The following is a 24,082-nucleotide window of genomic DNA, read 5'->3' as shown; positions in this document are numbered from 1 at the left end:
TGCTGGAAATATTTTTGCTCATTATAAATCCATGTAAAAATATATTTTCGAAAACATTTATCAAAAGAAAAGTTTCTTGTTGAAGTAAGCTTAATCAGAATAGAGATAAATGTTTTCCATTCTGATATTCCTGTATATAATAATCATTCTCTGTCATTTGTTAATGGCTTAAATATTACACTCCGTTTCATCGATTCACATATAGTTTCCTCCTTTTGTACTCACAAATTTCCTTCCGTAGGAACAATATTTCATGCATAGGAACCTGCTTCAAAGCAACACCTTTATAGGGTCTCCTCATTCTTTTATATTCCCAAAATAACAAAATCAAAATCCAAATGAAAAGCATTTAAAATTATATATCAAATTTACCAAAATTTTTTTATTTAAGAAACTAAAACAAATCAAAATATAATCTAAAAGATTTGCTATACACATAAGACATAAGAAATTTCGATCATCATCAGCCGTTTTAAACATAAAATTCGAACTTAGGAGTAAAACTAAAGCTACATAAACACTAAAGAGACAAAACAAAAATGTGGATCACAAATGTATCTTTGTTGTGCCGGAACCTTACGAGCTTAGATGATGATATTCAAGATTTGGCATAGCCCGGATCCCTGTACGAGGAGGGAGTCCCAGCTCGTTGGATGAGTTTTGGGTTTTTCGTATGGAAAATGGCAAGTTTTGATTGCTAAAATGGAAACTGGGCGATTGATATTGTTTATGGGTAATTTTTGTGGATTTGTTTTTGTTTTTTTTTGGTATTCAGCACTTAAACTGGAATAAGCTACCCTAAAGCCTTCTTGTATCAATGAATATTTAAATAAATAACTAAGCTAGCTTCAACATGAACGATTGGGTCGATCGATATAAAAATGAGCCAAGAAAACGCTGACGAAATAGGTATTATGTAAATTAAAGACTTAACTAAAGATACAGGGAATTAAAAACAGAGAGTTTGTTGATAGACACACCCAATTATGTACATAAGGAATAAAACGTAGACTTAAGAACGTACACGTAGGCGATTTAAACATAGTATGTGTAGGACCTAGCTCCTATCGTTTGTTCAGCTTGTGCCAGAGCGTGAGGATGGTCAGGACATGCATCACACCGATCACAATGCCCATCAGCAGCAGACAGTCGGACATGTGCACGTCCGAGATCATCATGTACTTGAGAAACACTTTGGGACTCCGAAAATGACAGTACATCGTGTTCTCTGGACACTCGAGGAAAGCGCGATCCATCCCATAGATGGCATTCAAAGCACCATGGAATCCGGCCCGGAAATAGCTCAGATGCCACATCCAACGGAACAGCGGTGTAATGTCAATGTATCGCGTACAGAAGCCAAACACGGAGAACATCACCGCCAATATGGGTCCCAGAAACACGGCAAGCTATGGCATTAAGGATAAAACATCAATTAACTTTTAGTTTTTGGTGAATGCTAAGCTGTGATTAACCCACCTTTGTTGGCATGGTGGCTCCCACGAAGAAGCCCCAGGCCTGGGCACTCAACGAAGCCATTATTCCCAGCAGCATAAAGTAGTAAATGCGAAAAGACTCGACGCTATCGTTGCCCGTCAAATGTACGCTGATGATGATGTACAGGGCGGTGCAGAGGCTCTGTAGGATATCAAAATACGTACGTAAAGGTTAAAGTAAGTGAATAAGGAGAGAAATGATGTAGCTTTTAATTCAGATGATATATCATGCACAGATGTATTTTTTAACTCTCTTTCTTTACTTTCAGCCTCTAAGAATTGATTCGAAAGAATCTTCATGTCAGAAAAGCCTGGCTTAGCCAGTTAAATAAATCTTCTCTTGCCATCTAGTAATTTGTTAAGCATGCCTTAACTATTGCTTGTTAGAAATTTGCTTGCTTGATCAGAACCAATTGAGAATGCTTTGATTACTCGTTCTCCAGCGATTCTCAAGATTCTCTCGTTCGAGTAAAAGCAATTGCAATCAGCAAACCATTAAGTATAACGAAAGCAATGCCTTTCAAAGGCGAAACAACAGAGCGTGGAAATTTCACTCGCTCGCCGTACGAACAATTGTTTCGGTGGAATTGCTGCTAGCGAAATTGTCCGTGGGGTTCACATACGCGAGTCTGTCACGCAAAATAAACCTGAAAATCAGCGATTTTACGTCGCTAATTTGACTTAATGACCGAACCAGCAATTCATTAAACAAAAGCCCACCACCACCATCTATGATTGTTAAATATTAAATAATGATTGATGATGTCCAGCATGGTGAATGATGCGGGTGGTGGGAATAACCTACCTGGAAGGGTATCTCGAAGGAGATCAGCGATAGGAAGTACGGACCGAGCTTATACCAGCGGTTAAAGTGCTCCCTTGTCAGCATGTCAATTTCCAGCGGAACTGCAAATAAACATTAATTAAGAAATTTTTATTCAATTCGATATGAGCACGAAGACCTTTTTATATATGTTTATTTCTGTATGTACCTATGTAGGTCAGGTCAGTAAACCGAAACCGGTAAAGATCTTAACTCGTATCCATCCCATTCCCCTGATCCCTTTTATCTCTCTCTCTCTTAAGAGATCCCCCAATCCCTGGCATGGACTCATTTTTTATTTTTAAAATGCGTTGAGAATCGTTCATATACCGGTTTTGTTATACAATAGCCATAGCCCCGTCCCCCCACCAAGCTCGTGTCGCTTGTCCATACGCTTATCGTCGGGTACTTTATGATTATTTACTTTTTAGGCTTCAGGATTACCTTTTTTTCGAATTTTTTTAAGGTGAGAAACTCATTTTGGGGGGGTAATTTACATGGAAATTATAAATGAAAAAGTGGTTCGACTTTTAGACATTTCAGCTGATCGAAGCTGCGACCTTGTGCAGGAGGTTAATGTGTGAATTCTGAGTGGAATATAATCGTAGGTTAATAAAGGGAGTGCAGAAAAATATGCATATGAAATTACCTATTTGGGGGATTTAAATTTTGGGAAATATTCCCCTTAAGATTTCCCTAAGAAAAATGTCATAAAATCTTTTAGGATTTTAAGCGTCAGTCCTAATGCATTCTACAATTTTTTTTTAAGCTTCTATTCAATTTCCTTATGTCCAATTTTAATAGACTTTAAAGTTTAATGATTTGTTTGCCAATTCTCTACTAGTATTGCGAAACCAGTTGCCGCTTTTCGCTTTTTGCGTTTTTTTTACTGAATATTTATACAAATTAATTTGATATATTAATCCCTTATAAATTGTATGATATTCATTTTAGATAATTATTTTCCTGTTCCCAAGTTGAAGTACCACTCCGCACTTCCCCTCCCCGTTGATTTCAATATTATTCGTATATCTATATGTTTATTCATAAGTTCTTCAATTTTGCCAATTCTTTCGAATAAGCGATAAAATTAGTCATATCTTCTAACATTGATCTACAGACTTAAGCCGACAATGATCCACTATCTTGTCCGCTAATCTTTGCTCTTTTTGCCAATTAAAATTCGGCAAAACGTTTGTGCAAAATGTTAAGACAAATGTATTCGTGTTCGGAGTGTTGGCCAATTCGCATTCCGAAAAAATATAATTAATAAATACACACAAAAATAAGACAGTTGACAGTGTACACACAGAATGGCCAAGAAACAACAACTAGAAAGACAAAGCCAAAGGTGGCCAAGATAAATAGCCATTGCACAAGACCAACCAGTGAACAGCCCAAACAGCAGCAGCAGCAGCAGCCGCAGCAGCTGCACTTTTGACCAAATTTGGGGACAAATTTTTGCAAAATTTGTTGGCCACAAGATTATTATTGAATGGGAAATGTTGGCCAAAATTGTGATAGTCTCTGTCTGAGGCGGAGGCTAAGGCTGCAAACCAGTGGCTGCCTCTGAAACACTTGAAATACTTGAACAGACCCCCAAGCACCATGGAGCATACACAATCCCCGCTACTTACATGTCAAGACCACCGCCATTTTGCCCGTGTAGACCAAGAGCAGTGTCGAACCGTACAGATAGACGTAATTGCCCAGCACGCTCTGTGCATTGTTGCCCACATTCAGGTAGAGATAGCCAAAGACAACGCCAATGAAAATGTGCGAAAAGATCCGGGCCAGCAGCAGAAACTGAAAAAGATACAAAGCGGTACGTACATTAGATACATTCATGTGGGGGCAGTAGATACACAAAAATTCAGAAAATAAAAATAAGAACATTAGAGTTTAGTTAGACCGACTAAATGATACTTGGGAACAGGTTCCTTATGCTCATTTGTGCAGTCGAAAAATCACATTGACTAGATATAAGCACCCATGATAGACGCTATGATATATTAAGAATTATAATTGATCTTCTTATTTAATTGCCTTTCGTATAAGAAATTTCTTAAGCTAGCTCTTATAGCTTTTCTTTTGCCTGTTACACCAAGAATACTCAGCTGGGTGCCCTTCGTTTCCGTCTGGTATCGCATAACAATTTTGGGGTCAACGTCCCCAGCAACACAATATGCCCATATCCATCTCGAACTGCACAGCACTGGGTACCCAAACAAGCACTCGTGCACTCCCAGTGATGTTGGCCATTAGAACACGCTAAAAAACCGAAATCTATGTGAAGGTTAGAGCTGTGGAATAGCTCGTTGAATTTATGGCCCGGTTGAGTGGTTCTCTGCTGCTTGGATAACATGAGAAATTCTCGATCGTTGGTCGGGGTGTTTGACAAGTCAATAGCAAATTGGCAAGGTGCTAAAACCTCCACTCAAACGCAATTGCAGTGTATGCAAATCCATATTAATCATTTTGTGCAGCGTTGGCGGGGCAGCTGCAGGGCAGCAACAAAATTATGGCCGGATGCTAATGCTAATTATTCATTAAACAATTTCACATTTAAAGCAAATGTCATGTGCTAATTGCTCACATTCAGATGATAAACGTCATCCATCAATCTTGTGGGAATTGCTTTTTAGCCAATGCCGCGATGCCGATGCCGATGCCGCCTAGCACGCGGTAATTGATTCATTTGCCATGGTAAATATTTAAACTTTTGCCCTCACTCAATATTTATCGCACCTGCCAACCAATAAGCGCAAATAAGCAAAGAAATAAAACTAAACGAGCTCTAAACTGTGACATCTAAATGGGTAAATAAAATCTAATTAAGTATAGTGATAGCGCTTTTGATTTCATGAGATTTATTCAGATGAATTGCGATGTGAGAGCATCTGCTGAATAGTTTCCTGGGGAATAAACTCTCAAGAGTTTCATTAGAGTTGAACAAATATTTTTGTAGATATTTTTGGCAAGCTAAGGGGAATATTTCAAGCTCATTTCTGGAAGGTATTCTATAGGTATACCTGAATTTACTCTTAGAACTGATATGCATATTTTTAGCAATTTCGTAAAGCCTCAAAAATAGCTTTAAAAAGCAAAAAAAAAATTAAATAAATTACACTTAAACCACACTTTTATATTCTCTTAATGTGCGCGCATAACGCAAAAAAAAAATTATAATTATTATTATGAACATAAGGCCATGAAGAGCCTTCAGCAATTATCTCCTAGTACAAGCAATTAAATCTATGCATTATTTCACTTGAAACCGCAGACATTAAAGCCACACATAAATCTTATTTTTTGTGTTTTATTTTTTTTGTGCCAAAATGCGAAAGCGCAGCCAAGCTACCGAAAAAAAAACACCTTTGCTTTGGCAATAAATTAAAATGGAAGCAAGACAAATGACAATTAAATGAAATGAAATTATAAAGTAAAGCAACAATAATAACCACCGCAAAAAAAAGCCACAAAAAAACTAGATAAAAAGTAAAAACCAGACATTAAGGCAGTTTAGTTAGAAAAATGAAAATGAAACCAAGTTCCGAACTGGATTTTACTTAAAATTTCGAGGACAAATTACCAGAGAGCGAGAGACAAATTACCAAATCAAAGTGACAGGCGCTATCCAGGCCAAGCCCTAAAACCGGCTTAAAAAAGGTAATGGCTATCCATATTTTATATAATTTATTTTCATTTATGCATTCAAGTACGAGTATAACTCACGTAGCTGCGACGGGCACAGATCAAGATGCGTTGCATCAGGAGCATATATTGCATGAGGAACGAGGCCGAGCTGGTGGCATTCGTTGGCTTGGCAAGCTCTTTGACGGTTGCTTTGACATTGGCGAGTGGCAGCGGCTGCTGCTGCTGCTGCTGCTGTTGCTGTTGCTGATTCTCCGATTGCTCTTGATCCACCAACTCCAACTCGGTGGAGCCATTGAGTGCCTTGATCTCCTCCAGCGCCAGTTCCTGCTGTGCCGGTTTTACATAGTCGTAGCTGGAGAATTGCGCCAGCGCAACTGTTGGCAACATTTGACTCGAAGTGCTCAGCTCTTTGCCGCCAATGTTGTCTGTAATTAAGGTGGAGAAAACCCCAAGGGGATTAGAGAAAGTTAAGACTGAAAGAGATCTAGCAAAGATCATACTTAAGCAGAAAATGTACTTTTCATAGAGCTAACTTTTGAAAGAAATCAACGTTAAATGTGCTGGAGAAACATTATGTTAGATTCTACGTATAGACTTGCTGGAGAAACATTATGTTAGATTCTACGTATAGACTTTTGCTATGGGAAAACTATCTAAATTGAGGATATTTATAAAGATTGGTTATACTTTCAGGAGCTACTACTTGCTTAGTGCCAACGAGTACCTGCAGCGAGTGAGCCAAGAAGTTCGGGGGCACTCGCTGTGTGTGAATCAGCGACTGTACCGACGACTGTATAAAACGAGAACAGCAAAGTGTGCCTCAGAATCATGCCAGCTAAACCAGTTAAAGGTTTTTTATAGACCATTAAAGGCCTTTATGTCATATAGCATTACAAGCCTCACACGAGATCTTTAACTTAATTTCCGACTGTCAAATTTAACTAAAAGTTCCCAAACACAAAATAATTTGGTAATGCTCTATTCAAGTCATAGGAAAAGTCTCCAAAAAAACACGTCTACTATATATAGAAATCTATTTGTAAATTCAAAGTGTAACTCCAATAGTTCTCCTCAAAAAAGTTATATAAAAAAAACTCTTACCTGATATTTTTGCCATGAGCCGTGAGACCTCCGCACTGTTCATATAACGATATCGATCCACATCCTCGTAATACTTTTTATTCGCCGCATGGATCAATTCATTCAGATCACGTTGATGCTCGCCGACGGCCACCTCCAGCACTGGATACAACATACAAATGAGTTCAATATATAATATATGCATACAGATTGGGCAGATCTATATAGATTTGGCAGATCTATATAGATTGGGGAGATCTCTACACTTACGATAATCAGCTGGATTGTGATAGCTGGGACAGACGAGCTGCTGTTCGGCAAGGAATGGCACCAGCTCTCGCACTGGTCCCTGGTACATGCAGTGACCATCGACCACCGTATAGAGCTTGTCAAACATCTCAAATATCAAAGCACTAGGCTGATGAATGGTGCAAACAATGGTGTGGCCCTGGGAGGCGAGTTTCTTCAGCAGCGCCACGCAAGAACTGCACGAAGAGCTGTCCAGACCACTAAAAATGAGAGAAAACAAATTACACTTTAAGTATGGTGTGACTCAACGGCATTTAATGGCTGTTCACCTAACCTATGACAACAAATTGGCAACTTGGTAACTCATTAAGCCGCATTATGGCCAGGAGATAGATGGAGAGAGAACCGAACCCCTAAAGCCCAAAGAATAACACTAAGAAATTTGACAATTTCTAACTTTTATGAGAGATTGTTGTTTGAACTTGATTGTATGAAAGTACATATAAAACTCGTTTTGGCTTTTGTACCCTAAGCCCATTATCCATTGCAAGTCGAGCGGCAAGTCGGCCTGATTGGCATTACAAAGGTTTGAGGCATTTGGAGGAGGTGTACTTGCAATATAATTTATTGATCCGCATCAAGCGACACAATATAATATCTATCTGTGACTCTGTGGCTCTCCGGCTCTGTGTATCGATTAAAACTGGTCCCTCCCCGTAATGTGGAAGCCATTAACGATAAAATGTTACACAGAGTCTGCCCTTTAGCTGATGATTTATATACAATAACAAGTCGATAAGATCTGTGCACTATATTACAAGTACCCGTGGTAGTTGTATTACGGAAATCTGATTGCTTGCCACAGCAATTTTCATTATGAAAATCGACATCGATTTTGCAGTTCAAAGTTTTCCGTTCCCTTGCAGGGGGAATGATTCCCCAAAAGGGAACGAAAATCTGTAGAGTCATTGGAGTACATTAAAAGTTAGAATTAATTGGACTAAGTCTGTGTCTAGACGCCGGGGGGTAAGGCTAAAAATAGTTTGTGTCCCCAGAGGGACTGTGGCAACAGCTCGCTACAAAAATAGCTTCAATTGGACAATTAAAAAAAAAAAAAGTCACTTGATTCTTGCTGCCTGGGGGTGAACCCGGATCTAGAGTCTGGCTCGACTGTTGGACTCTGCTCTGAGAAAGATTTTTGGAAATAAATGAATAGAAAATACGATTGAGAAATTTGATATTCAATGAGTTTACCATTCTTGCTTTTAATTATTCCAATCAAATTGTATTAAAATTTTTAATTTAATACATTTTTTTTCTGTATTTACTGAACAACTCAATTGATAGTCGCGCCGTCAAACAAACTATTAATTGTGGACTTAACTGTCAGTTAATGCAATAATTAAATGATTGATAAACCCAGTCGACTTTAGATAAATTCAGCAATTGGTTCTAAATAATTAAACAGCTTAAACGTTGGCTCCTGCTCAATGAACCCAATCGATCAAAGCAAAAACTAAATAACTATATAGAATATAAATAATATATATATAGAAAACAGATAAGCCAGTAGCAATATACAGACAAACTTGACTTGTGGGTCAGGCATTGGATGGATTTTATATTTTATATTTTGCTGTTGTTGTGTTTAATTTCCGTTTATATAGGAAACTTCAGTATCAGTACAGAGTATCATCATCCGTGCTGCATGAGATGACGATCACTATCATGGCTACTCGAATTACATAGATGTATCCGTATTTACTATATATAGTACTTGTACTTGTACTCACGTCGTTGGCTCATCCAGATAGAGTACTGGAGGATTACTTATCAGCTCCAGGGCAATGGCGAGACGTTTCTTCTGGCCACCCGAAAGCTTTGCCGTATGCACATTATACCGATGCTCCATGCCCAGCAGCGATAAGATGTGCTTAATCTAAGAACAAAATAAAAAAAAGATGTGCAAAACTATCTGTTAGATAACATTTGGTTGGAGATTTCTACCAAGATCACTTACCAAATCCAATTTGTAGGCCTTGCTGACCTTAAAACCCAGCTTAAGATGTGCAGCTAGGAGCATTATTTCGCCCACCATTAACTGGGGACGCAACAGATCGTCCTGATGAATGTAGCACAACATTTGACGGAATCTGTCAGAGCTGGGCGCCATGGGCTTGCCATTAACTCGAATATTGCCCGACACACCAGTGGCGCTGGCAGAGAAATGATTGGAAGAAATCACAAATTAAAATCAGCAAATAAACGAGTACAAGCAATTAAAATAATTATTATAATGTTAACGAGCTCACGAGTTCACAAGCCTTCAAAACAAAAAAAAAAATCCACAAAAAAGAAACAATAAAAATAAATATCTCCGCACATGTCTGGGGACAGAGGCGGAGGCACTACTCTGAAATCGACAAAAACCGAACTTAAATTAAATGTACATACATATATCAAGTTCATAGTTTACTGACCGATAACGTTTAGCAATGAAAAGCTGTGGTAACGCCTCGGCTTGCCTCTGGCGGTGCCTCTTTTGGCACATTCATTTAATTATGATACAGACTACGCGTAATTACAGACATTACCCACAACAGAGATTTGATTTGTGCGATTTCCCTTTCGACACGTGCATCGTTTTTACTTAATAATTATATAGCTCAAAATGGTAAATGCTGTAATAGCTGTCATTTGGCCATCAAAAATGTAGAGAGAGATTACATTCAGATTTCCTTTCAGCTGCGTCAGCGGAGGGTCGCATTCAACGGACAAGGAATGAATCACTCACCCCACTGCACTGGGATCGGGTCTAAAGTTCTACTTATACAATGGGCTCTTGAACTGTTTTGTCAGAGAGCGAGAGAGAGAGAGGAAGTAATGAGATTATGTCCGGGATGGGAGGCCAAGCTTAATGCCTTAAATAAACTAAAGATTGTGAATAATTTTGAGAAGCGTAGATCATGAAAATAGAGCAGAGAGAGGTAGAGTAAAGTATACTTATAGTCCCGCATGTGTCCCTACGCTTATGGGAAATTGCAGGTGTGACCTAGTGGAACTAAGGTAGTATATCCCGATACTCTCAGACCACAGACAACAATCTCGTATCTTTTTTTTTCTCAAGTAACTATTTAAATTGAAGTACTTTTCATCTGCAACTTGAATTAATTGTCAGGCCATTAGGCACCACTTAAAATGCCGCCCCTTCTGTATATCCTATTGCCATATACATATATATATATATATATATATATACATATTCATAATCAATCGTGCCATAGAACCAAGAGCAATTTGCTCGGCATTGCTGACATCTGAACAATGTGTTGATTGATGGAACGAACGAATGGCAGCGTCTGCGCTTTATATTCGTTTTACTCGTACGATGCGAGCAACATGTAATTAAATCGACTGAAACCTGATTGCATATTCAGCGATACATCAGACACAGCGCAGAGTAGCGGGCAGTAAGAAAATTGAATTTTCAAGTTCAAGTGCGAGTGCGAGGGCGAGGACGAGAGGGGGAAAACACTCACCAGAAGCCAGACATGACATTTAACAGGGTGCTCTTGCCCGCACCCGAGGGACCCATGATGGCTGTCAGTTCCCCAGCACGAAAACTACCATTCAGACCATGAAGGATTTCCTTGGTGACTGCAAATACATAAGACCATAATGAGTAATTCTCTTCCGCATACATACATATATCCCCCATAATGATTACTCACCAAATTTTCGTTCTGGAAATGAGAACTTTTTCACTTGATATCGCACATCGGAAAACTCAATATTGACTGGCTCGCAAGGATCGAAATTGGCATGCGACATGCCCTCAAGATAGTTGGGCCTCTGGAAGACATTCAAATTGTTGTTCAACTTGGCTGCCAGGGCATCCGAACCCCGGGACGATGTGGACGATGTCTCATCGATGGACAGCTCCGAGCTGGCGGCTGTGGTGCAGCAATTAATGCCCAGACAGCCACTGTCGTGATGTTTGCCCTGGTGGTGTCTCTTGTGACTGCTGGCACCGGAGGTGCTGCTGGCATCACTGCTTGCCCCACCGCCACAGCAGGCGGCATCCGAGGGTTTGATATCTGGCAAGAGTGTCATATTTAAGTGGTTCTTCGGGAGAGGTTCTATAGCTCTGGAAAAAGCAAAGAAAAGAAAAAGGTCATGAAAAGTCATGAACTTTAAATCTTTAATCTTATTTATTTATTTTATTTTATTTTATTTATTAAATAGTTAGTAAGTAAATTGCAGGTGCTTAACCTTCCCAATTTCCCTCTAAAGTCCAACCCATTAATCTCTCATTCATTTCATTTATATGTACATATATGTATATCATCCGATGTCTTCCCACATTTTTATTTCATTTGTGGAGTTCCAAAGATCAACAGCCAGCCAAGTGACGGACTTCACATATCATCTCTCACCCCATAAATTATTGTGCAATTTTCCTCACCCCAATATGCAGCTATAAGCAATCATTCCATTTCCCAGATTATTATCCAGCCTTACGATAATAATAATAGTCAGAAACCCTAACGATCTGTTGCCGCTCGTTAGGTGGGGTGTTATTTTCTTTCAAAAGCAAAACAAAAATAGTTGGCGAATTGTACATACTTATTTTTGTGGGCGTTCTCTCGTTTAGATTTCACAATTTAGAGCTCGGGACACTCTATTGAAACTACATACATCTGTACATGCATACAATCTCTCTGCTGCGACAGATGCGTCATTTAATCATTGTACACATAAATGACTGCTTTGTTTCATACGAACAAAGAAAGTTATTATAATGTGAGAATTCTGTGAGTAATGTGCATACGATTATGCAGAAAATGTTTTTGTTTTAATTATATAAGTCTGTGCACAATATTTTGTGGAATTTCAACCAGACACCAGGGACAGACACCCATCACTGTACTTTCAGTCTGATGGACAGACAATATTTAATAGACTTTCCATCTGATGGACAGACACCATTATGTGTACACTTTCAAGCCTTTTCCATTCTGATGGACTGCCAACAGCCCAACGGACTTTCAGTCAGTAGATCTCTTATCTAGAAAGAATTCCTCTTTGGTTCTTTATGTAATTTATGCGCAGACTGTGTTTGGTCTATCGGGAATCATTTATCAGCCGACTACCCAAAAACAATCTCTCCCTGTAACCAAAACTCAACTCAACTCAAAACTCAATATGTATTTCTGCTTTGTCATATTTTAGGGTTTCTTTTTTGTGATTATTGAATGACTGGACACTATGCAAATATAGTGAAATTCGTGGCTTAAATTCTTACTTCGATCATTTCTGGAATTAATTCTATATAAACCCATAAGCGTTTCAATATAAATAAGGTAAATATTTGTCAATTTGGCTGTTGAATATTAATTAGGATTGAGATAGATATTCGATTGTTTGTTGTTCGATTAGCTAAGGTCTGTTAATTTGTCAAAACCTTGACATAGGTCAGGTTCGAGGCTTACGTTCAAACAAGTTAAATAAACAAAACTTGGGAATACTATAAGGGATGGCTCAGAAATTTGTTCGAGAAATATTTACTCAAAGTATTTAAGTATTTTTGGAGCACAAAAAAATATGTTTGAAAATGTTTTAGCATAAAAAAGAAAATTATCTGAAAGTAGTGTAAGAAATGTATTAATTTTGGGTGCTAATGGAAAAGTAAACAAGAACAAGAAAAAAGGGGAAAACTATTCCAAAATAGTGTAAGAAATATATGAAATATTCATGCATAAAATATCATAACTCCGGTAGTCTTTTTGTTAAAAACTTATTACCAAAAATTGGCCTTCGATATGTCATTCAACCAACCAAAGAATATCTAGGCTATACCGCCGATAAGTCTGTCCATAAAACGCTGCAAATAGCCGCCACAAAGTGCTTAAAAGTTGTTTTACATCTTTTTTTACAGCGTGTCTCACTGTGCACGTTTGTATGTATTTTATTTTTTTGCCAAGTATAGATATCTTTTTTGTTGTTGTTGATGTTTGCCAAACAACTCCTCGATTGGTAAACTGATATTGACTTTGATGTAAAGAGCTTGGTGTCTGGCGGCTCGGCTGCCCCTCGGTAGTAGAATGTCAAACTCAAAAGTGGGCAAAGACCGCGAAAACCAGTTTACAAGAAATAAACCAAAAGCGAAAAAAAAACACGAAAAACTGAAAAATAATTTTCTTTAGAGACCGAAAATTAGCCAAAAAAAAAAATCAAATCAAGATCAAGTCTGGTACGAATATGTTCTTGATTCAACTAGTTGTCTTTCGAGTGCATTTCGAGTGCAGTTTCATTGAGTCTTTGCCATTGATTGGGGCAGGGCACGACAATTGCCGATCAATTTATCGTGTTGGCTGTGGCCGTTGGCCGTATGACATAATTATTTAAATATGTAAATATCCGAAACGGGTATACATACGAGTATGTATTTATGTGAATATGAAACTGAAAGAATGCTGAATGAATGAGAATGTTACGTGTAAGGAATGCTTTTGCTTTCGAAGATTGTTTACTCTGATGGAAATTATTGTATAAATTATTGAAGCAAACTTGATGAATAGGAATATCTGATAGAAGTTAAGGGTGTTTTTCCGCTCTGTAGCTCGATATGTGGTGTATTTTAAGTGAAGTTTGAATATGATTCAGACGGATAGAGAATATGTATACATATATTTAATAATCTTTGAGCCATGGTATTAAAGCAGATCATACAAAGTAGATGGCAGATTTATATAGCTTTTATAATGATTTGCAACTGTTATATGAATCATTAAAATATATCCCTGACATTATAAGATTTATGTAGCCCAAATACTCGTAACATATAATTTGCAACGAATAAAAACCCTCGTAAATTGCTTTCAAAAGTAGTTCAAAAGCACCGAACCGAAACAACTGGCTGCATGTAAACGTAATTTAAATTTTTTGGCAAAACTCTCAACAACGAACTATCAAAGGTAGGTTGTTGCTGGGTAAAGGTCCCAGACACACGTTCTTGCCCATAACTCACTCAGTCAATGCAAATTACTCATTCGCTGCTGTCTGCTGTTTTTTTTTTTTGACATGCAAATACATAAAACTCACAGAAGAAACAAAAAAAAAAAACGAAAAAAAAACCGATTGCCATTTCCATTAAAGTCACGAAACTTTGAGAGAACATGAAACAACTTCAGAACCCAACAAAAAAATAATAATAGTACTGGTAAAAAAAAACAGCACATTAAAAAAAAAAATTGAGAAACATATTTCTACGAGTACTACGAGAAATTCGACCCCAAGCATCACATTTGGCTAGCGATAAGGAAAAGTGACATTGTCCAGGGTCAGCACGTGTCCAGTACGGTTCAGGGCATTGCTACACATCCATCCATATATGTTTATGTAAAAAGCGGGGGGGCGTGGCTGTAACTGAACGACTCAAAAGAACTCTTTCCACGAAATGTCGCAGTAGCCGGCACAAAAATGTTTGCTTGTTTGTTTGGCTTTCTGAAAGGCAAATATTATTCTGCTCTTCTCTCCCTTTTCGCATTTGTATACTACACGACTGTTGATTGAGTAGTCGATCCATCAGTTCAGGCAATGACCGCTATATTCGGTTTGTATATGATATATGATGCGAGTACATATGTACATATATACTGTTTCTGTATATTAGTTCTCAATTTGTTTTTATTTGTATTTGCAATCCGTAAAGGTATGGTATGCAAGATCACGTAATGAGACAAAATTGCTGAAAATTAAGTTGATTTGAGTGGGAATTTAAAGGGGGGGAAATGAAGCTGAAGCTACTTTAGCGATAGAGCTAGCAGATACTGCAACAAGTTTAGCTCAAACTTAATTTGCATTTTATTTAAATTTTAAACAAGTGGGCACTATAATTAGCTGAAGTAGAAGGCATCCCTGTCAAAAATAATTATCTTAACCGCTTCCGCGCCTAATTGCTAACACATTTTAGATAAGCCACAAAGCTGTATACATATTAGCTACGATTTGCATGCCGCGAGTTCTCATATGCCACAACACAGTGACTGCTGGAAGTGCGCCTGCAACTCCCGCAACAAATTTTAAATTGTAATTCCATGCACAAGTCCCAACAGCCCGCGAGTCATGAATACGTTAAGCGAAGCACCAGATCGAATGACATAACTGGAAACGTTCCCACTTATCAGAGATAACTTTATCACATCAAGTCGATGTCCATTGTACGAGTTGTAGCACTGTGGCCTACATTTTCAAGTTCTGTCTAAAAAAAAGAGTGAGAGTGGGAGAGACAGAGAGAGAGACAGAGTGGCAGAGAGAGAGAGAGAGAGTAAGGAAGCTTTTTTTCCCCCTCGATCGATTGACCAAAGAACACATGTGCAGCAGGCAGGCATTGCAGGCATAGCCATATGGCACTTACTTAGTATTCATTCCACTGTAAGAGGCAGCTGCTCACTGTGCGAGTAAGAAAATATGACTAATTGGATTTTTGAATAAATTAAACAAGCCGGAGACTTATGTTTGAAATTGTTTAGCATCTAGTAATTAAAATACAATGCTTGTGAAATATAACACCTAGCAATGCATTGCTATGAAATCAGCTGTTTTGTGCAATGCACTTTGCAAGTGAAAGCAGTTTACTGTAGAAAGCAGCTGATTTGCATGCCGAACCAGCTGAATATGAAGACTAGTTTCAGTTTACTTTAACTAGGCTCAGTACATACATTCTTTCGTTCAGTTAATTGTTTATTTTCGCGGTGAAAAGCACTAATTTTATTTAATTACTACCAAGTGCTACTCTTTTTCGTGGAAGAGTAGAGACTGGTGTGCCTTAAGAACTCTTCTTGGAAACAGTTTATTTTGAGGTCTGCACTGTTTTCACTGCTTTCTTCAGGCCTCTGACCAAACTACCAGTAAATGTCATACGGGCCTGACAGGAGTGCACTCTCATACGTACATATGCTTTCGTTCTTTCACTCTCCTGCACACACTCTCATGTGTGCGCCCTCTCTCTTTTTTTTCGCTTCAACTCTTCTACATTCTCACACCTCACTCTTTTGTTAGTGGGTCAGAGGTTGGGTAATGTTAACGAACCTGTTGACTGCGCTCCCAAATGACGATGCTCACACACGCGATGCGCCCGGAAAGTTCTTTCTTTCTTTCGTTTGGTTTCGTTTCGATGCTTTGGCTGGTCTTTGTTGTCGAAAGTTTGTTGCTGTTGCTGTTGCTATAGTTACTAATAATATTGTTCGCCCTAAGACGCAGAATACGAGTGGCGGCGCATATGGACCAAGACAATGCGACGTAGCAATTGACAAGTGGAAAAGCATCGGCACAGAACGCAATTCATGAATGAAAACACAACATTCCACTGGGAAAATTGAAGAAAACTTGAGCCCAAGAAAACTTTTCTTCTTTGATTTGAAATTGTTTTTGGATTCTTCTTTAAATCGTTTGCGGTTTTATTTTATTTTTATTTTGTATTTTGTGTGTAATTGAATTCGATTTTGTGTTGCACTTTCTTCCTTTTCGGACTGACATTCACCAGGAGGGGGGACGGTGTAAACGAGAGGGGACGACCGACTCACTCACTGTATGTTTGCGCTGTTTTGTTTCACTCTGCTTTTGCCTCCTTCATTGAACTTATGCAGATGGGCAGCGGCGCGTAAATTAATTTCAATTGTTTTTGTATTTGTCAGGCACGCCACTGTACATTATATACTTTTTTTTTTCTTTTCGATTTTGCTTTATGTTATTTCTTTTTGGGTCTCCCGTCTGCCCCTTTTGCGCTACTGTTTCGTTTACACGTGCGCTTCAAACGCGACGCTCGCCACAAATAAACGGTAAAGTGCTCTCCCCATGGCTCTTATAAGACCCCAACCAGACCCCAACCAACAGCTGCTCCAGCGCACAGCTGATGATCGCTTGCTCTCACGTTTGGTCTCGCTCGCGCACGCCGCAGCGCTGGTTTCTGTCGCCTCTCTCTTCCAAGCGCTTTTGCTCTCTTGCCGGCCGCTTACGTTATTACATTACGTTAGGCGCTGGGTTTTTGTATGTTGTTGGTTGTAATGGCAATGTAAATTACCAGGCCCTGACCTCCATATTGGTACCGTTAACTGTTGTAAACGGGTAAGTAAGCTCGCGCTCTCTCTCTGGATACCACTTGGGCGGGTAATTCTCGCCATTTCTTGGGGCTTGGCTCCGTGCGTGGTTTGGCACAAGTTTCCCTGGTGACGTCGCCTTGCATTTTAGATTCGCAATTTTCTTTCATTTTGTGATTCATTCTGCGGTTTCTACAATTATATTTCTGTGATATGGAAAATCTCTTTGGGCTCTGGGTATTGTTCAACAGAGCGGGGGATGACTGATGATTGGGTTTTATTGTTGGTTAAAAATAAAGCAATTATTGGCTTGCAGCAATTAGCTTGCACTATTAATGGCCTTTTAATACTAGGGTTTGAAGAGGGTTTCCTACCCAATAGGCTTTGGCGGAATTTACTGTAATCATCAGTTCGTTATGGAATTTAGTTAGAACGGGCTATTTGGTGGGTTATATATACTACATACATGCTGTACTTCCTTCCATTATGGGTTATCTTTGCCTATATATGTATGTATATATTTTTCTGGTTTTTATTGGCTTGTATAAAATTAAAATACTCTTTCTTTTGCATACGTTATCTTTTGTATAATTTTGTGATACCTGTAAGATAAGATAACCCTTAAAGCTGAAATATTTTTCTTTAGTTTAATTCATATTCTGATGCTGCTCTGCTCTGCTTTAAATATTATCCAAAACTCTCAATCTATAATAATTGCCATGGCTTTTAGGTAGTATCTCAAAGCAGTTTCCCAATTGGATCCAAATATCCTCCGATTTAGGGATTAAAAATCATCTAGGATCCTTTTCTCCATATCTTTACAGAACATATCTTTACGCAAATGCACAGCAAGTTGTTTTCATTCAATCAACTTTAAAATGCTGCTCACTTAGGCCTAAACAATCCCCTTAATAAATTTGCGTAACCAATCAATTAGTCAATCAATACCTGACACTCAAATTACTCAAAGATTTTATCTGCGTTCATAGTACAACTGTGAGCCCTACCTTAGCACCCTATGGCACCCTGTGGCACCCCATAGCACCTGGCTGCATCTCAAAAACCATACCTTTAGCCCTTACCCTCCGCCTAGCCCTTACCGGTTCTGTTCTCATCCCGAACACTTACATTGTACACACACAGACAATTCCTAACTGGCAATTAGACGAAAGGCAAATCGCGTTCGACGTGTCGTATGAGCATTTTGTGTTGATAATTGATAATTACGTGATCTGCAAGCCGTATGGGATCGCGAGCTCTATCGGTCAAACCTAAGCCAGCGATTAGGTCGGGCCATCGATTTTTATAGCATCAAATTATGGTGATTAAGTTGGGTTCGTGAACCCAGCCAATTGTTCAACCATAAAATGGATAAATGGCGCAGTTCCCTTCTGGATGTGCATGTGGAATATCTGGCCTTGGATGCCAACGGTTGGAATGCGAGTAATTAATTTGCCAACTACAGGCGGGTAGATAAGCCTCATTGGATGGGCAAACACAAGACAACAATCCAGCAATCCACCTCCGCAGATAATGCAAAATATTTGCCCTTCTTATCAGTGCCTCCCCCAATTATGTATGTGGGTTTTTCAAGCGATGATGCCAGTGATAATAAACGGTGTGGCAGATAGCACACAGAATACTGTACATCAAATGATTAGGCTACCAATTGCGTAGCCAACATTTGCAGCGATTCCCACGAACTTTGGCCAATGAAAATTTACTCTTTTATCGCACAGCTAGTAATATTACTCAATCCTCTTCAGTTGATTTATCTCAGTTACTTGGATTCCCCTTCGCACACAACGTGTGTGTGTGTGTGTGTGTTTGTGTGTGGGAGCTGCATTTGAATTTCTAATTCGCAACTCGCGAGACCAACGTCACGATATTTTTCCCCCTCTAGCAATTGTCGCTGGAAATACAAAAATACCTCAAAGATCTTGTGGGAGTTGCTTCAATCTCTGGTCAGCGTGAATCACACTGGGAGAGTGCATTGCGGTTTAAAAATGGTTACATATTGATATGAAGTTAAACGCTTTTGCCTAAACATTTATTAAATGCATTTGAAATCACAGGGTGCAAAGAGGAATTTCCGGAAATGGTTTAAAAAAAATTACACAAATTTACATATTAATTTTAAAAAAACACCATTACACAGTGCTGATTAGATCCACATCATCCACATCCCTAGTTTATTGATCAATATTTTACAACCTCCAGAAGAAGTTGTCATTAAAAAAGAGCATCTGCCATCATTAGTTTTCAATTTTCTGGCAATGTTTCAAGTGTTTTAAGGTCTCAAAGTAGCATGTTAATTCAAAAGGAATTAAATTTTAGAACTATGATTTTTAATTCAATTATTACATGTGAATATAATAATTTATATAATATATAATTATATAATATAATATAATTAATTGAAATCACCTCACACACATTATGGACATGTCTGTGAATCATTAAAGTTGTTGTTCTCAACTAAACAATATTTTTAGAGGTCTCTTACCCCAAACAAAAACCAAAACAAATTTCTCTAAAAATATATGTGTTTATGGAGCAGTAAAAACTTAAATGTTCTTTTTTTATTTACACAAAGGCCTCACTCATCACAGATGCGTATATCACCGAGATACGAACAGACCTTTGTCTTATAGAGAAACAAAATTTCGAAGGATTTCCATGGCAAGAAGAGCCATTCCCCAAGAACCTGGCACCCGTCTATAGCTTATCAGCAGGGCCCCCAAACCATTAAGCTGATTTAAATGAATGGGAAACCTATTTTGCTTATACAATACGGTTGACAACTTAAGCTTTAATGCACTGAGAAAGCTAATAAACAAATTAGACTTTGTCGTCGGTGGCGAAACTACGCAAGCAGAGATCACGTTGACGGGATCGTTGATGATGATTTTAATGATCGTCAGCAAGGGGCTGTTGATTCCTGCTTATAAGCCCCACCGACAGCTGATTAGGCAGCTCGTGTCGCACTTACCCCCCACCACCACCCGGATGAGAGGTGACAAAATCTTTTGGTTTCTTCTATGCCATTCTATGTACGATCCAAATACAAATTATATAGAATAGATTTAAATTCCAAAAATATAGTATAGAAACCTTGATAGCAATCCGTAGGGACAGGCACATGTCGATGGAGCGTGTGCGACGGAAAACGAACCCAACAAAACTAATATATGAAAACTTACCCCCCGATTCAGTGCAAAAACTTTTGCTAAACAAAGGGTCAACATCTGGGTTCATGATCATTTTTATTTTTTTCCAGGGCGACACTTTTACACAAGGAGAGATTTATTCGAAACAAAAAATTCCAAGACGATAACATAGCAAAATAGAATACAAACAATAAATAAACAGAATTCATATAGCAACAAAAAGAAAGAGAAGAATCGTTCAGCCGAACATGAGAGAAGTGAAGTCTTTCTTAAGGCCGAGCCAGAAATCGCAAGAAAATAAAATCGCATTATTAAAAGTCCACTTTGGACGCCAAATGTTTTGCTAATGAGGTATAAATATATACTATATATACATATATATCCAAAGCCAAATCGGCTTACGTACAGCAATATGCACAGCACCCGGACTCGACTCGACTCGGACTCCTCACCATTTGGCAACTAATTAAGACTGCTGCGAGGGGGCGGAAAGGTAGCATAGGAAGAGTCTGGGCCCTGGCACTGGGGCTGTCTTGGAGCGTCTCTCAGCCTGATTGGCATGCACACCACTGCAGGGCGCAGAGCGGTGGGCGAGCGGCAACGTACTCGGGGGCAAGCCCATTTGGCGTGACGTTAGATAAATATGAATGAATCCAATGAATGAATAAATGAAATGAAGTGAAGTGAAGTGAAGCCGGCCTGGCCTGGCCACAGGCTACCTCTCTACTTAGCATTTTGGTCTGCTCCCATCTGCCCCATCGTATGATAGAGCGATCAATCGTTTAATGATCGTATCAGTTCTCGGCTGGCGGGATTATACGACAGGCGTACATGACGATGGTAGCGTAGACAGGCGAGACCTGAACTGAATGGAACTAAGGGACGGTATATAGTTCACTGTTTAGCGATGGGATTTTGTTGTAATGGAAATTAAGCGAACCAAAACTAATGCTGCTGCACTTAAGCGTCCAACTAAGTGAAAAGATTGCAAATGAGCAATGAATACTGGTATTTACTTTTCCGCCACAAGCAGCAGTTATACAATGAAAAGAGAAATCAAATGTTATTATAGTCCGATTTTCGTGTGGGGGTATAATTAAGCTTCTAACAATACAAACGTAGACTGGGTCCATAGGAAAAATACCAAGGAATTAAAGTACAGCGGAAAAACTGCAAGGAAATGTTTAAACTATTACAATCTAAAATTTAAAAATAATAATAAATAACTAAACATAATAAAAGCAAAAGAACTTGGGCTTTATTGGCATTCTTTGAGCAATTTTTTTTAGTTTTATATATAAAAATATCTGGGTACTAACATTTTGAAAACGAAGCGCCAATGAGCTAGAGATTCATGAGATATTTTAAGAGTCTCCAGATGACTCAATCTTAAACAAAGTACAACAATTCAAAAAACTAAAACAAATACAGAACTATTCAGTTGGCACATTTTTATTGAGGCATTTATCGTATACTCGTATTTTCAAATTTTTTGGCTGTGCGGCTTGCTTGAACACACTGCTTTCAAATATTAATTTCCAATAAAGGATATTATAGGTATATTTAATGCACTAGAAAATGTAACCCATCTGTTTGGACACCCACTATAAGTATATATGTATATAAATACTCGAATTTAGATATCCTCCACACTCAACATACATTTTATTCTCCCTTAAAAGAACATTAAAATAAACTTCAATTACTATTACTAGCCAACCAACAAAACGACTGACATTTGTGGTTTTTCCTTTCCGTAGTAGCGCTACCTGCCCCATCCAAAGTTTCATCTCTAGGCCCAAAACCCATGCGTCACTTTCTTTCCAACCACCAACAGCGACAAAGGCCAGCCAACAGAGCGTCGGCCAGAAAGCCACCGGAAACCCGCAAAAGAACCGAACAGAACAGCAAAAAAAGGGGGGGAGAAATTAGAATTCGAGGCACGCCAGACATGACCATACTTTACGATGCCATGTTCCCGTATATTGTATATCGAAAGGTGTGTTCTGAAAGGAGGACTCAGCTGCTCAGCTGCTCAGCTGCTCAGCTCAGCTCAGCGCACAATGGATTGTTGCATATGAATATCAATATTCGTTTGGTCATTTCATTGTTTCAATTCCTATGCGACTGGCTGCTGTTGCTGCTCCTCATCGACCACTCGAGTTGAATAAACTGTAAGAATAAACTGTAAAGTGGTGGAAAATTATGATGATGATCCTACAGAGTGTTGAGGTGATTGCACTCGACCTCCAGTCGGCGGCAGCTGTCAATGGCACTCAACCTTCGTAGATTAAGAGGCGGCGGGGAAAAGAACAAAAGAAAAATATAATAGATCAAGCAGCTGCTGGGCGCTGCATGGGCTGCATCATATGTGGGGCTTTATCGGCATGTCATTATGCACAAACTTGACCGATATTGCTTATCATAGGGAAAAAAACTATAGAGGAATCCCACTCCAATAAGAATGATAAGCAGAAAACTTGAAGCTGCAAAAACGTTTCCCCATTAATTGAATGCCAATTGAGTAGATTGCAGTACCAGACAGAGAGAGATTGCATATAGCGAAAGAGAGAGATGGAGCAGCGAATAGAAGAAACAAAATAAAATGCAAATTGCAAGCGGTATCTACTAAGCGAATAGAAATTTTACAGTCAATGCTCTCCAGGTGGACAATTCTGTACCTTCCATAAACTGGCAGCTGCCGCAGGAAAACTTCGTTTCAATTTTATACTTGAACCAACCCTAATAGGCAGAGGAAAAAAGTAACAAAGGATATCCTGTGCCGTGAAGGGAATTTTTACTGTATGTACTCTGCTCTATGGAGAATTAATATTCCGCTGAAGAGAGCTTGCACTGTGCGAGTACGTAGACATTTGATATTGTATGAATAAACCATCTCCGAAAAGGCGGCAGAGAGCTTGTGGTGCATATACTCGTACTCGCACTCGTACTCGCACTCGCAATCGCACTCGCATAATATGAATAATCCATATCCGACCCTGTCGAAGTCGGACGTGTCTGCCCAAAGCTGACCAAAATACACCAACTGTTGATAGCCGCTCCAGGGAGATCTTACTGTACGATACACTGTGCTATATAGACATTTGATTGAACATATGAATAATCCATATACGCACGGCCCGGTTCACAAGTCTCCTCAAACACAGCACTTACAATAATTGAAATTGCAGTAAGCATTCAAGATTAACCTTTGACTCCACACGAGCCTTGCAGCCTTCCACTTATTATTGTTATTTCACATTTACTTAAACACTTGCCTTGCTGCTCTAAATAAACTTCAACTTACACAGTATATAAAAAATATGCATATAAAAATGCGGCGGCTGTGTCTTTGCGCTACTTGTTGTGCCCGCAACTGCAGTAAAAGTACAAATAAAATTAAGAACTACTATATGGAAAAAGGGAAACGAAAACAAAACGCGTAATAGGCACGAGTGTGAGGGGTGAAAGTGCAAAAGGGGGTTGAAAATGCAATGCAGTCTCTGA

The 24,082-nt window shown here is 38.8% G+C and overlaps 1 protein-coding gene across 4 annotated transcripts; it reads right to left on the bottom strand.

Moving 5' to 3' along the window:
* Positions 1-382: 382 nt before the first annotated feature.
* Positions 383-23,977, bottom strand: LOC111075565 (ATP-binding cassette sub-family G member 4). Of its 4 annotated transcripts, none has more exons than XM_022368938.2 (12): positions 23,883-23,977; positions 11,037-11,452; positions 10,845-10,962; positions 9,326-9,521; positions 9,099-9,244; positions 7,327-7,565; positions 7,078-7,218; positions 6,055-6,401; positions 3,957-4,125; positions 2,302-2,402; positions 1,480-1,638; positions 383-1,409 (listed from the first exon to the last, which is right to left on the bottom strand). In XM_022368938.2, exons 2-12 carry the CDS (start codon positions 11,416-11,418, stop codon positions 1,065-1,067), a joined length of 2,343 nt encoding a protein of 780 aa, XP_022224630.2. In that variant the 5' UTR covers positions 11,419-11,452; positions 23,883-23,977; the 3' UTR covers positions 383-1,064. The 4 variants fall into 4 exon arrangements, with proteins under 4 accessions (XP_022224630.2, XP_022224638.2, XP_022224623.2 ...); XM_022368946.2 differs by lacking the exon at positions 23,883-23,977 and adding an exon at positions 16,893-17,137; XM_022368931.2 differs by lacking the exon at positions 23,883-23,977 and adding an exon at positions 16,897-17,137.
* Positions 23,978-24,082: the final 105 nt, after the last annotated feature.

This window comes from Drosophila obscura, unplaced genomic scaffold, assembly GCF_018151105.1.
Source record: "Drosophila obscura isolate BZ-5 IFL unplaced genomic scaffold, ASM1815110v1 contig_200, whole genome shotgun sequence".
NCBI classification, from domain to species: domain Eukaryota; kingdom Metazoa; phylum Arthropoda; class Insecta; order Diptera; family Drosophilidae; genus Drosophila; species Drosophila obscura.
This window is presented reverse-complemented; position numbering and strand designations above follow the sequence as displayed.